Source organism: Babylonia areolata, chromosome 20 (genome assembly GCF_041734735.1).
Source record: "Babylonia areolata isolate BAREFJ2019XMU chromosome 20, ASM4173473v1, whole genome shotgun sequence".
NCBI lineage: Eukaryota > Metazoa > Mollusca > Gastropoda > Neogastropoda > Buccinidae > Babylonia > Babylonia areolata.
Window position 1 is genome coordinate 7,932,733 of NC_134895.1, and position 15,000 is coordinate 7,947,732.

General features: G+C 45.4%; 1 protein-coding gene across 4 annotated transcripts in view; it reads right to left on the reverse strand.

The window, feature by feature from the left end:
• LOC143295155 (regulator of G-protein signaling 22-like) overlaps positions 1-15,000 on the reverse strand; it is a 147,579-nt gene that overhangs the window by 43,553 nt on the left and 89,026 nt on the right. For all 4 annotated transcript variants that reach the window (XM_076606729.1, XM_076606728.1, XM_076606727.1 and 1 more), the window contains 5 exons: positions 14,672-14,908; positions 8,738-8,839; positions 4,448-4,642; positions 3,580-3,843; positions 2,183-2,353 (listed from right to left, as the gene is read on the reverse strand). In XM_076606729.1, the coding sequence (XP_076462844.1) occupies positions 2,183-2,353; positions 3,580-3,843; positions 4,448-4,642; positions 8,738-8,839; positions 14,672-14,908 (969 nt within the window). The remainder of the gene's footprint in view (positions 1-2,182; positions 2,354-3,579; positions 3,844-4,447; positions 4,643-8,737; positions 8,840-14,671; positions 14,909-15,000) is intronic.

Consider the following 15,000-nt stretch of genomic DNA (forward strand, 5'->3'; position numbering starts at 1 on the left):
ACATTTCCATTTAGCACAAGTGGGACAGAGTCACATTTCCATTTAGCACAAGTGGGCAACAGTTACAGTTCCATTTAGCACAAGTGGGACAGAGTTGCATTTCCATTTAGCAAAAGTTGGACAGTGGTGTATTTTCATTTAGGACAAGTGGGACAGAGGTGCATTTCCATTTAGGACAAGCGGGACAGAGGTGCATTTCCATTTTGGACAAGTGGGACTGTTTCATTTCCATTGAGCAAAAGTTGGACAGTGGTGTCTTTTCACTTAGGACAAGTGGGACAGAGGTGGACTTGGTTGGTCCCGATATGGAATTGTTTTTCCGACCTCCTAGGTCAACTGTGTGTGAAGACCTGTTTGTGCCTTAATCCCATTCATCCTGGGTCCTAGGTTCGATTCCGATATCGGCGCCTGGTGGATTTGATTTCTCTCTCCATTTCCCTGGTCAACATTCGTGCAGACCTTAGCCGCAAGTGCCTTAACGTGTGTGTTCAAATATTTAAGACCAAAGAGGGTCTGATATCATCTCAGCAACCGCTGTTATCACTTATTCCCTTCCCCACACTACGTGACATGCATCCAACAAAATGCTTTAAAAACAACAAAACGAACCACAAGGATTGTAATTACTCTCTTTCTTCCCAGGAACAAATATGGTATCGACAAGCGAGTTGGATGCGTTTGAATTTCATACAAGACATTCTTGTCATTGCGAAATTTTCAAATAAAACATGATCTAAACGAGCAACAACAATAAACAACATCAATATATATATATATATATATATATATATATATATATATATATATATATATATATATATATATATATATATATATATATATATATACAAGCATTGATAACAACATAAGTTAAAAAGGTGAATGACCGTTTCCAGCCACCAAGAGCAGTGAGTTCACATCCACTGTGTCTAGGGTTCGGGTATACTCGTACATAGGAAGGTGGGGCCCAGTCCTCTCCTTCCGCCGTTTTAACTCACTCAGTACGGCCAGTCCTCTCTTCTCCTCTACACAGACCCCTCGGATGTCCAGTGGGTGTCTGAACGACCCAACCTTTAGCTTCCGTCGTCAGAATTGTGGTATTCTTTGTCAACATTCACCTCTTCAGTATAAGAGCCTTCCGCTTGTAATATTTTGATGATGGTAATTGGGGTGAAACGCTGTTAACGTCGTCTCTTTCGCCGTTCGTATGGAGAGAGTTAACCTTCCCCCAACCAGAGTCAGGTACCCATTCACAACACAGAGAGCTACTGCTAACTGAAGATGATCATGGCAGCTTCCTCGGATACTGAGATCATTGAGAAGAGGGTCCTTGGCGATAAGCCCTCTGGTGGCTGTGCAGGCTGGTTCTTGATGATACTACTTATATAATTATGATAGTTAGTCGTGTCCGACTGTGACCATCAGAACAGCAGAGGAAGCAACTGGCTGTCCCAACTATCGAGAGTGTCTTGCCAAACTTACATCCCCACTCTCTCGGCCAAGAGAGTTTTTCTTCAGGGCAGTCGGCGCTGGGATGGTTCCCAAAGGCCAGCTAGCCCACCCAAGGCTGCAGCACTAAGAGCCAGTGAGATCTTGCCTCAAAGTTTGACAGTCATTGTTCTTCAAGAAAGACGGGCGCAATAGCCGAGTGGTTCCAACGCTTTGTTGGACTTTCAACCTGAGGGTCCCGGGTTCGAATCACGGTGACGGCGCCTGGTGGGTAAAGGGTGGAGATTTTTACGATCTCCCATGTCAACACATGTGCAGACCTGCTAGTGCCTGAACCCTCTTCGTGTGTATATACAAGCAGAAAATCAGATACGCACGTTAAAGATCCTGTAATCCATGTCAGCGTTCGGTGGGTTATGGAAACAAGAACACACCCAGCATGCACACCCCCGAAAGCGGAGTATGGCTGCCTACATGGTGGGGTAAAAACGGTCATACACGTGTGCATACGAGTGAACGTGGGAGTTGCAGCCCACGAACGCAGAAGAAGAAGAAGTTCTTCAAGAAAGACTAAGCTGTAAATTATTTCCCATTGCAATGGAGAAACCATTGATAATACAGCTGTCATTTTGCTGTTGGCCCAACTGTAAACTTACGTCAATCTGTGATAATTATAAGCTGAGTGTTGTGGACCAGGTTGATAAAACCACTTCACACTACAATTACGCCTTACCTTCCCCTGGCCCTCTTTGCCGGCCGGGGAGTTGGGGCCGAAGAAGTACTTCTTGTTGAGGTAGGCCTTCTTGATGTCCTTGGCCTTCTGGTCCCGCTTCTTCTCCTCCGAGGGTGAGATCCTCCGCCACGCCTCGATATCCATCCAGCATTTCAGGTCCGTGTCCGCGTACTGCGTGAGAACAAGAACAAGAACAAAAACTTTAATCTCCAGGCCTCCAGCCCCTAGAAAGAGGTCAAAAGTACACAATATGGTGATCACCACGCAGCGACAACAAAATGTAAAATACATACTAACTTAAACCTGTAGGAGAGAGAGAGAGAGGAGAGGGCTGTGGTGCCGTGATGATGATGATGGTGGTGGTGGTGATGATGTGGGCGATGATGATAGTTACAATGGTTGTGTTCATGGTGGTGGTGGTGGTGGTGGTTGTGGTGGTGGTGGTGGTTGTGGTAGTGGTGGTGGTTGTGGTGGTGGAGGCGGTGGTGGTGGTTGTGGTGGTGGTTCACACCATCAACACACCACCACTACAACCTTCGTTGATCAACACCCATCCCCACCAAGCCCCATCTCTCCTTCATTATACCCATCCCCTTGGTCACCAACCCCCACACCTATCACAACTACTACTACCACCGTCCTCGTTTCTCGATCTCATCCTAAATACCAAGGGATGTATGTATGTATGTATGCACGTATGTATCTACGTATCTCCAGTTCCAAACACCACCATTCACCCACCTTCCTCCACTACCCCCATCCCCACCATTCCCGTCTCTCCAACAACCCTCCAGCTCCTGTAACTCACACCCCACTACACGCAGCCTCCCAACATCGGCCAGGAATACCACGTTGAGCAAAAGCTGCTTCACTTTGAAAATAAAACACACAAAAGACCAAACCAACCATCTCTCCAGTTCCAACCTCAACCCACACCATCTCAACTGTCCCCATCTCTCCTCCCTTACACCACCCTACCCCCAACCCCAACCCAGCCCCGCCATCCCCATCTCTCCATCACCTCCTCCTCCCCCCCCCCCCCCCCCCCGCCGCCCCCCCCCCCCCCCACCCACACACACACACACAAACACACACATCTATTCTATTATTCTATTCTGTTCTACTCTATTCTGTTCTATTCCATTCTATTCACACCACCACTCAATCCTCTTTCTTCCCTTCCCCACCCCACCCACCCACCTCAAAAAACTTTTTTTTTAAATATGTAGCCGTGTACCCGAGTGGTTTATTTGAAAACGGCGTCTGCTAAAGCTGGTGTGGTAAACAAGTCGGTGAAACCAGCCTAGCGCTTGGCTACAAATAAAGCAACTCAGACCTTTAATATAGACAATTACACACACACACACACACACACAAAAAAAAGTCTCTCAGCTCACCTTCTCGGCCAGGAACTGCTTGAAGTGCTCCAGCTCGATGCGGTTGTGCACCAGCTTGTCCAGCGTGAGGTCCCGGAACTCCTCGGGCACCGCCTCCCACAGGGCCGGGTCGTACAGCGGGTCCTCCTGGCCCTCCTGCCCGCTGCCCTCCTCCTCGCCCTCTTCGGGCGTCAGGGTCCGTTCCTTGATCAGCCCGCTGCGCTGCAGGGTCAGCACCACCTGGTTCTTCGTCTCCAGGTGTCGCTTCACCTCCACCAGCTCCACCTGTTGTTGAAAGAAAGAAAGAAAGGAAGAGAGATAACCCACCACCGCGGCAACTGAAAGGGTTCGGTTGTCACTTCGGGGGAAATTCTGCTAAAGAAGAAGGAAAGAAAAATCCACTGTAGTATATATATATATATATATATATATATATATATATATATATATATATATATATAATTATTAGTAGTAGTAGTAGTAGTAGTAGTATATTTTTTTTATATTTATATAGCGCTGAATCTTGTGCAGAGACAAATCAAAACACTTTCCGCACCAGTCATGCACACGCATGCATAACTCTAAAACTGGAAAGAAAAAAAAACTGAAGACAAGGAAGAGGCAGGGAAGGGAGGCTATTTTGGGAAGAGGTGGGTTTCAAGACCAGCCTTGAAAGAGCTGAGTGCGGAGACCTGACGAAGAGAAAGAAAAAGTTCATTCCAATTCCATATATATATATATATGTGTGTGTGTGTGTGTGTGTGTGTGTGTGTGTGTGTGTGTGTGTGTGTGTGTGTGTGTGTGTATAAGCCTGGGTCTCTGCAGAGTGTGCAACCACCGACTCAAAGCAAAGGACAAACATTACCAAAAAAAAAAAAAAATCCCCTACCTTGTCGTAAGTATTCATGTCAGCGCTCAGCCCGGCCATCCAGGCGGAGTACAGCGTCCTGATGGCCTCCTCCTCCGCCTGGTCAAAGAGTTCCTCCTGGGGCGGAGTCAGACGCCGACACACGTCACGCCGAACTGACGCGGGGCAGCCGATGTCCTTGGCCGAACCGGACACGATGTACTTGGAGTACAGAGCCTGACCAATGGGGCGAGATGAGAATAATTGTTTTCTGACTTATACCACGAGAACTGAGGTGGGGGTTTTTTGGGGTTTTTTGGTTTTTTGTGTGTGTTTTTTTTTGTTGTTTTGTTTTTGCTTTATCGTTTTAAGAATGTTCCTACCTCCAAGGTTAATTCCATATAATATTTAGGAACATTCTTTCTTAACTCAAAGCGAAAACTTGGCGCCGCAAAGAACGCCTCATATGCAACCCAGCAGCACTGAGTTTGCTTATCGTTAAGGATGTTCCTAACTCCAAGGTTAATTCCATGTAATTATACTTGGCAACATTCTTAATTCTAAGCAAACTTAGCGCTGCAAAGATCGCCTCATTTTGTATTTCTATTTGTATTTCTTTTTATCACAACAGATTTCTCTGTGTGAAATTCGGGCTGCTCTCCCCAGAGAGAGCGCGTCGCTACACTACAGCGCCACCCATTTTTTTTATAATTCTTTTCCTGCGTGCAGTTTTATTTGTTTTTCCAATCAAAGTGGATTTTTCTACAGAATTTTGCCAGGAACAACGCTTTTGTTGCCGTGGGTTCTTTTACGTGCGCTAAAGTGCATGCTGCAAACACGGGACCTCGGTTTATCGTCTCATCCGAATGACTAGCGTCCAGACCACCACTCAAGGTCTAGTGGAGGGGGGAAAAATATCGGCAGCTGAGCCGTGATTCGAACCAGCACGCTCAGATTCTCTCGCTTCCAAGGCGGACGCGTGACCTCAAAGCCATCACTCCACCTCATCAGATCGCCTCTTGCAACCCGAGAACTGGGGTGGATAGCACGAGCGAACTTAGCAGCACTGAGTATGTTCACCGTTAAGAAGGTTCCTAATTCCAAAGTTCACTCACTCACTCATTCCCTCGACCGCTGGGGTCGTTGGAGGGACATGAGGAAGATGTCATAGCTCGCCACGCCGTTCTGTCGTGAGGAGATCTGGCATCGTCATTTTGGTCCATTCCTTGACGTTGCTCTTTCTCTGCCGCCCCCGTCTGCACCCTCCCTCTACAGTCCCTTGCAGGATGGTTTTGGAGAGGGTGTTATGTCGTATGACGTGACCAAACCATGCCATCTTCCGTCGTTTGACAGTCACCAGCAGTGGTTCTTGGGGCCCAACAAGGTTGCTGACCAGGTTCCGCACATAGTCATTGGTCTTGTGCTCCTTGTAGGAGATGTGTAGTAGTCTCCTCAAGCATTTGGTTTCGAATGCTTGGATTCTTCTTTCTGTTTCTGCCAACAGTGTCCATGTCTCACATCCATATAAGAGGATGGAGACCACCAGTGACTTGTAGAGCAGGAATTTTGTGTGAAATCTGATGTTGCTCTTCCATACCCTGTTCAGTCTGGCCATCGCTGCCGTTGCAGAATTAATCCTATTTCGGATTTCTGCTGTGCAGGTGCCGTATTTGGACAGGGTTGCTCCCAGGTACTTGAAGCTGGTCACTTCTTCCAAGGGCTCACCATTCATGGTTATGTTATTCCAAAGTTAATTCCATTTATATATACTTAGGAACTTTCTTATACTCTACGCAAACTTACCGCTGCCACGATCGCCTCATACAACCCCAGCCCTGGAGCCAGTTGCATTGCTTGGATGGAAGGGCCTGGTATGGTCGTAACCCGCTACTAACTGTGTGTAGTATGGAACTGACCAATGGCTGTAGTTCGGTCAACGTAGGCATTTAGTCACGTGTAAGTGTCAAAAAGTTAGAATCAAGCAATGCAGCTGGCACGTGGAATTTGTTCAACGCGTTAATGAGACCTTTTTTTTTTTGCTTCCAGAAATCGCGGAACACGTATTACCAGTTTCAAATGTTAACATTTTTTTGGAAAAAGTTATATATTTCAAACTGTTCTTTATTAAAGTTAGCTAGCTATGTGTTAAATAGTCCAGTTGGTTGTTTATTGTAGGTCCCCACACGAAACTCTTTTCAAATAATAATCTACAGAAGTAGTGCATACAATATTTGATTATTGATCTTTTTTTTTTTGTTGTTGTCCTAATCTCGCTTCCCCCGTCCCGCCTCTCACACACACCCTTCCAATATTATGTTTTTTTCTTTCTCCAATCACTGACACTCGCCCTCTCCATTTTAGATGTTGTACTCTATCTTTTCCACGTTCTGTTCTCTCTCTCTCTCTCTCTCTCTCTCTCTCTCTCTCTCTGTCTGTCTGTCTCTCTCTCTCTCTCTCTTCCTTTCTTAGTCCTCTCCTCCTCACCCCCCACCCCCCACCCCCCGCCCCTCCCTTCCACCTCAACCGCCCCCCTTTTCATTCGAATACACAGAAATGTCGATTTCTAATTGATAATAACAATTATCATTATGATAGAAATGATAATAATCCAAAATGATGATAATAATATCATTCATTTTCAATCTAATATCATCATGTTGGATGAACAGACTATAAATAAATAAACGAACGAACTTGTTCAACGCGTGAAAGAAGCCCAGAACAACCCGAAGGAATGTTCTTCGTATGAATGAAATACACTGCACTCTCTACGGTCCCTTCCTTCCCACCCACCCTACCCTGCCCCACCCCTCCCCTCCCCTCCCCTCTCCTCCCCTGCCCTCCTCCCCCCTGTCTTCCCCTCCGCTCCCCTCCCCCTACCTCCCAACCCCCATTCCCCATCCTAACCAAGCCTAAACCATCCTGAAAAAGGCGGTAAGAAGGTCGAACCTTCGGCTCAATAATCATAATGTTGCACACACAAAAACAAAACAAAAATCGGATTGTAATCATGTCCGTTTATCGAGTGTTTGAACAGAAATAAACACTACTGTAATGAATGTACATACTTAGAAGCATTTGCTCAAAAGTCTTCATTGTAAACAAGCAGAACAGATCCGCTGATCTGTGTACAAAATGAGGTATTTAAAAATGAGAGCAAAGGAAAAGACCTTCTGCCGAAAAGAATAGGTTTCAACGCATTAGAGTTAGCGTATCACCAGTACGCGGAAACCAGTACAGTTCTGTCCCATAATGACAAACCAAAACAACAGTGGAGGCAACTGCTGTTCCGACCATCTGGGCCAGAATTTGATTATTATGGGGTGTCTTGCCCAAGTTACATCCCCACTCTCTCGGCCAAGAGGGTTTTTTTTTGTTGTTTTTTTTAGAACAGTCAGCGTTGGGGATGGTCCCCAAAGGCCAGCTAGCCCAGCCCAAGGCTGCAGCACAAAGAGCCAGTGCAATCTTGCCTCCTAGTTTGAGAGTCAAAATAAATCCTTGATAAAAGACTAAGCTGTAAAGGGATTCCCATCGCAGTGATGATAGCACTGATCAAACAGCTTTCACTTTGCTGTTGGCCGAGTGCTTAGCGTCGGATGTTACCGTAGTATTTTGTGTTTGTATTTTTGTATTTTGTATTTCTTTTTATCACAACAGATTTCTCTGTGTGAAATTCGGGCTGCTCTCCCCAGGGAGAGCGCGTCGCTATACTATAGCCCCACCCATTTTTTTTTTTTGCATTTTTCCTGCGTGCAGTTTTATTTGTTTTTCCTATTGACGTGGATTTTTCTACATAATTTTGCCAGGAACAACCCTTTTGTTGCCGTGGGTTCTTTTACGTGCGCTAAGTGCGTGCTGCACACGGGACCTCGGTTTATCGTCTCATCCGAATGAATAGCGTCCAGACCACCACTCAAGGTCTAGTGGAGGGGGAGAATATATCGGCGGCTGAGCCGTGATTCGAGCCAGCGCGCTCAGATTCTCTCGCTTCCTAGGCGGACGCGTTACCTCTAGGCCATCACTCCACTAGTGAAGGACTACGGGGAGGCAAAATTGCACTGGCTCTTAGTGCTGCCACGTTTGGGGCTAGCTGGCCTTTGGGAACCATCCCAACACCGACTGTCCTAAAACCCTCTTGGTCGAGAGAGTGGGGACGTAACTTGGAGAAGACACTTTCGACTATAATCAAATTCTAGCCTAGATAGTAGGGACAGCAGTTGCGATCCTCTGCTGTTGTGATGGTCATAGTCGGGCACGACTGACTAACTGACTATCATACCTACATACGCTATCATGGTATCTACCCCTCCACCCCCACCCCACCCTACCCACCTGCGCGCGCTTCTTGACGACAAAGGGGTCAAGGGAATCCTGGTAGAAGAGGGTCCGGTACTCCTGGAGCTCCTCCCAGAACTGGGCACTGTCCAGCCATTTCTGTCCCACCATCACACACACACACACACACACACACACACACACACACACACACACACACACACACAGTCCTTGCGTCAGGCAAACTGATGGATGGATGGATGGATGGATTGGATTGGATGGAAGGGTGGATGGGTGGATTGGTTGGATGGATGGATGGGTGGATTGGGTGGATGGTTGGATGGGTGGATGGATGGATGGATGGGTGGGTGGGTGGATGGGTGGATGGATGGATTGGATTGGATGGATGGGTGGATTGGATGGGTGGATGGATGGATTGGATTGGATTGGATGGATTCGGTGGATGGATGGATTGGGTGGGTGGATGGGTGGATGGATTGGATTGGATGGATGGATGGATTGGGTGGATGGATGGATGGGTGGGTGGGTGGGTGGATGGATGGATTGGATTGGATGGATGGATAGGTGGGTGGATGGATGGATGGGTGGGTGGGTGGGTGGATGAATGGATGGATGGATGGATTGGATGGATGGATGGGTGGGTAAATGGATGGATGGATTGGATGGATGGGTGGGTGGATGGATGGGTGGATGGATGGATTGGATGGATGGATGGATTGGATGGATGGATGGATGGATGGATTGGATGGATGGATGGGTGGGTGGATGGATGGATGGATGGGTGGATGGATGGATTGGATGGATGGATGGATTGGGTGGATGGATGGATGGGTGGATGGGTGGGTGGATTGGATGGATGGATTGGGTGGATGGATGGATGGATGGGTGGGTGGGTGGGTGGGTGGATGGATGGATTGGATGGATGGATTGGATTGGATGGATTGATTGGGTGGATGAATGGATGGATGGATGGGTGGATGGGTGGGTGGATGGATGGATTGGATTGGATGGATGGATAGGTGGGTGGATGGATGGATGGATGGATGGATGGATTGGATGGATGGGTGGGTGGATGGATGGATGGATTGGATGGATGGGTGGGTTGATGGGTGGGTGGATGGATGGATGGATTGGATGGGTGGGTGGGTGGGTGGGTGGATGGATGGGTGGATGGATGGATGGATGGGTGGGTGGATGGATGGATGGGTGGATGGATGGATGGGTGGGTGGGTGGCTGAATGGATGGGTGGGTGGGTGGGTGGGTGGATGGATGGATGAGTGGGTGGATGGATGGGTGGATGGGTGAATGGGTGGATAGATGGATGGATGGGTGGATAGATGGGTGGATGGGTGGGTGGATGGATGGGTGGATGGGTGAATGGATGGATGGATGGATAGATGGGTGGATGGATTGGATGGATGGGTGGATAGATGGGTGGATGGGTGGGTGGTTGGATGGATGGATGGGTGGATAGATGGGTGGATGGGTGGATGGGTGGGTGGTTGGATGGATGGATGGGTGGATGGATGGATGGGTGGATAGATGGGTGGATGGGTGGGTGGTTGGATGGATGGATGGATGGATGGGTGAATGGATGGGTGAATGGATGGGTGAATGGATGGATGGATGGATGAGTGGGTGGATGGATGGATGGATGGATAGATGGGTGGATGGGTGGATGGGTGGGTGGTTGGATGGATGGATGGGTGGAAGGGTGAATGGATGGGTGAATGGATGGATGGATGGATGGATAGATGGGTGGATGGGTGAATGGATGGATGGATGAATTAAAGCATGGATGGATGGATACTTGCTTCCTAGTCGGACACATGACCATCAACCTACAACCGGCATACATACTTACGTACATTACAATTACATACATGTTACTTATAAACCTATCTGTGCGCCTACAATACTGTCTCCACCGTTACATGTCGTGTGTGTGTGTGTGTGTGTGTGTGTGTCTGTGTGTCTGTGTGTGTCTGTGAGAGAGAGAGAGAGAGAAAGAGAGAGAGAGAGAAAGTGTGTGTGTGTGTGTGTGTGTGTGTGTGTGTGTGTGTGTGTGTGTGTGTGTGTGTGTGAATGAACCCCGACTGAAAGACACAGGAAACGAATGATGAGCGCGCATAGGCAGCTCTCTTGTCGGCCCGACTACCCAGGTTGGCAGCCTGTCGTGCAAAATGACTCTGTGTTTGTAAAACGCCTAAAACGTGGTCTCTGACCGAGTATAGGCGCTATATAACTATTCATTTCCTCCTCCTCTACCTCCTCCTCCTCCTCTTTCCTCCTCCTCCTCCTCATCATCATCATCATCATCACCACCGTGATCATCATCATTATTTCCATGATCATCACCATCACCACCACCACCATCATCATCATCATCATCATCATCATCATCATCACGATCATCACCATTATCACCATCATCATCATCACCATCATCATCATCATCATCACCATCATCACCATCACCATCACGATCATCATCATCATCACCATCATCACCATCACCATCACGATCACCATCATCACCACCATCATCATCATCATCATCACCACCATCATCATCACGATCATCATCATCACCATTATCATCACCATCATCATCATGATCATCATCACCATCACGATCATCATCATCATCATCATCACCATCATCATCACCATCATCATCATCACCATCATCATCACCATCATCATCACGATCATCATCATCACCATTATCATCACCATCACCATCATCATCATCATCATCATCGTCACCATCATCATCATCACCATCATCATCATCATCACCATCATCACCATCACAATCATCACCATCATCATCACCATCATCACCACCATCATCACCATCACGATCATCATCATCACCATTATCATCACCATCATCACCATCATCATCATCATCACCATCATCACCATCATGATCATCACCATCATGATCATCACCATTATCATCATCACGATCATCATCATCGCCATTATCATCACCATCACTATGGTTTAAATAAACTTTAATTATTCAACAATACACATGATTACAATGCATTGAATGACAAAAGAGCATCAACAAGCTTAAAGCTTATACTGTGCTCACAACGTTGCACTTCAATTTTATCATGACGGCAGATGAACCATATTATGACTTGTATGAAATAACATGCATAAACAGTAAGTAATGTAATGATGAAATAAAACAAATAAACAAACAGTACATAATATAGTAAAATAATGCTAATATCAATATTAACATGAGATTAAATTTATTATCACCAAAGTAATTGGCCTAATAGAAGAAAAACACGAAGAAGAAGAAGAAAATTTAGAAGAATGGAGGGTAAGGTGGTGGAGGAGGGGGAACAGAGGGGAGAGGAGAAATTCTAACAGATCATTGGCCAATCCATTCACCTTGAATATTTGGTCAGTCAAAAAATTCAACATATATTTTACGAATAGAATCATGTTGTACTCTTTCTTCACAATACTTTCTAAGCTAAAATCTATTTGAATCGGAGATAAACTGGTGGACAGTTTGAAATATGAATATATTTGTATGATTTTGGAGAACAGGATCTCCATGCAACAGAATTTTAACGTGAATGTAGTTTGGAGATAAATTTAAGATTGTGTTTGCCCGAGCCATATGAAAGTCTTGACAAAATAATAAATAATGTTCAGCAGTTTCGCTTGCAGTGCCACAAGCACAAAGTGGGTCGTTTATTAAATGTCTGTTGAACATATCTTCTCTTAAGTCACTAATCCCTAGACGAAGTCGACAGTGAATGATTTGTTCCTTCCGTTTACCATAGTAATAATAGCTAGGCACTACAGCATCGTTAGCACATAGGTAATGTTTAAGCTGGCTTAAGGAATTGCTGGTTTTAACATAATCAGGTAGAGAATTCCAGAGATAAGTAGTAGATGGTATGAATGATTTCCGATAGAGTTCGGTGTGAAATCTTGGTACGGTGCGTTCCAATGACCTGCGTCTATGGTAAGGGTTATTGTCTGAAACAAGACCAGGAACAAGACCATTTAGGTAGTTAGGGCATAGACCGTTAACCATCTTGAAATAATGCACAAGTTTGTGTCTTTTCCTTCTTTCCTTAAGTGTACAGAACCCTGATTCTTGGTATATTTTTTGGTGGCTTGTCCCACGAACAGCTCCAGTTATGGTTCTTAATGCATCAAGCTGTAAATTTTCCAGAGAATCTGATTGTGCATCTGTGCAATTATCCCAAACAATATCAGCATAGTCAAAATGTGGTAATATGAATGATTTGTACATGATTTCTAATGCTCGCCTATTTAACTTGTACTTATACGTCTTAAGACAAGAAACCAACATAGTTACAGCATTGATTATACTTTTAATATGTTCCTCCCATTTACAGTTGTTTTGGAGTATGACGCCTAGATGTTTATGTGTATCTGTACTTTGTAATGGTGTGATGCCAAAAGTAAGAGGTAAAATTGTGTCAGTGTTTCGAGAAAAATTTAATAACTCTGTTTTCCCCTCATTAAATTTGACTTTCCATCGCTTAGCCCAAGAATCTATCTTTTCTAAGTCAGAATTGAGTGTTTGTGCACGGATGTTTGGGTTATTTAGTGCTAAGGACATACTTGTATCATCTGCAAATAGCTTAATGTTTGAATGGATGTCGTATACAATATCATTGATATAGATAAGGAATAATAGTGGACCAAGTACAGAGCCTTGAGGAACACCTGCGGGTATTCCTTTGTAATCAGACTTATCACTCTTTATAACAACTGCTTGGATACGGTTAGAGAGGTAATCGGAAAACCAGTCAAGTAATTTGCCTCGTATGCCATTCGCTCTTAACTTCAGAAGAAGTCCCTTATGCCAAACTCGATCAAAAGCTTTAGATATATCAAAGTACACAGCCTGGGTTGTGACTCCATTATCAAAAGATGAGCATAAGTCATTATAAATACAGAGCAACTGATTTACTGTCGAATCACCAGGAATAAAACCTGACTGGGAAGGAGATAAAATATGATTTGATGAAAAAAACTTGTAAACTTGCTTATGGATGCATCTCTCAAGGACTTTACCAACACAGCTAAGCAAAGAGATTGGACGGTAATTACTACAAAGTTCCTTCGAAGCTTTTTTATGCAGAGGATTTACATGTGCTGTTTTCCATACCAGAGGAAATTTTGATTCATGAAGGCTTTTGTTGAAAATCCTGGTTAGTGGGTCTAGAATGGCTGGCAATGAGGCAATTAACAATCTGTTATGGACAAGATCTGGCCCTACCGCTTTATTTTTATTTAGATTTAGAATAACACCTTCAACATCAGAAGTAGTAAGCGCTATGTCTGTAAGTTCTAAGTCGAGGAATGGAATATCAGGTAAATCTTTTTCGCTGTCTTCAAGAGTGGATTGTGAAATGAAAAAGTTGTTAAAAACATCAGCTTTATCTTTGTTTTTATAATAGACAATACCATTAGATATAATAGGGGGAATTTCATCTGACCCAACACCTTTCTTTCTCAAAAATGACTTAACAAGTTTCCACCATTCTTTTGTTCCAAAATTGGATGAAGTTGTTATCTTATTTTCTAAATTGGTGATATACTCAAGCTGTCTTTGTTTTTCTCTATATGTAACATAGTTCCTAAAACACCGAAATTGTTGCCAGTCTTCTGGTTTGTTAGTTTGTTTAGCTAATTTATGAATTATTTTACGTTCCTCTATTAGCAGCCTAATTTCATCTGTCATCCATCACTATCATCATCATCACAATCATCACCATCATCACCATTATCATCACCATCACCATCATCACCATCATCATCATGACCATCATCATCACTATCACCATCATCGCCATCATGATCATCACCATCATCACCATCACGATCATCATCATCACCATCATCATCATCACCATCATCATCACCATCATCACCACCACCATCACCCACCTCACCTTGTTCTCTGCCTTTCTCAGGTAGGCCCTGAAGAAGTGCCCCGAGTCCTTCTCGTGGTAGAGGGCCTGCAGCAGCCCCTCCATGCGCTGGCCGCCTTGGAACAGCGACTGGCTGCTGCTGGCGCTCTCCGCGCTGCACGTGCTGCTCTTCCGCTGCGGGGGCGCCGTCTTCGGCCTGGTCTTCTTGGGGGGACCCCGATCCTCCGTCACGCTGGTGGCGGAGCTCTGCTGCCGTGACTGTGAGGAATATTGGTTGTTTGGTGGTGGTGGTGGTGGTTGTTGTTTGGTGGTAGTGGTGGTAGTGGTGGTGGTGGTGTTGATGGTGGTGG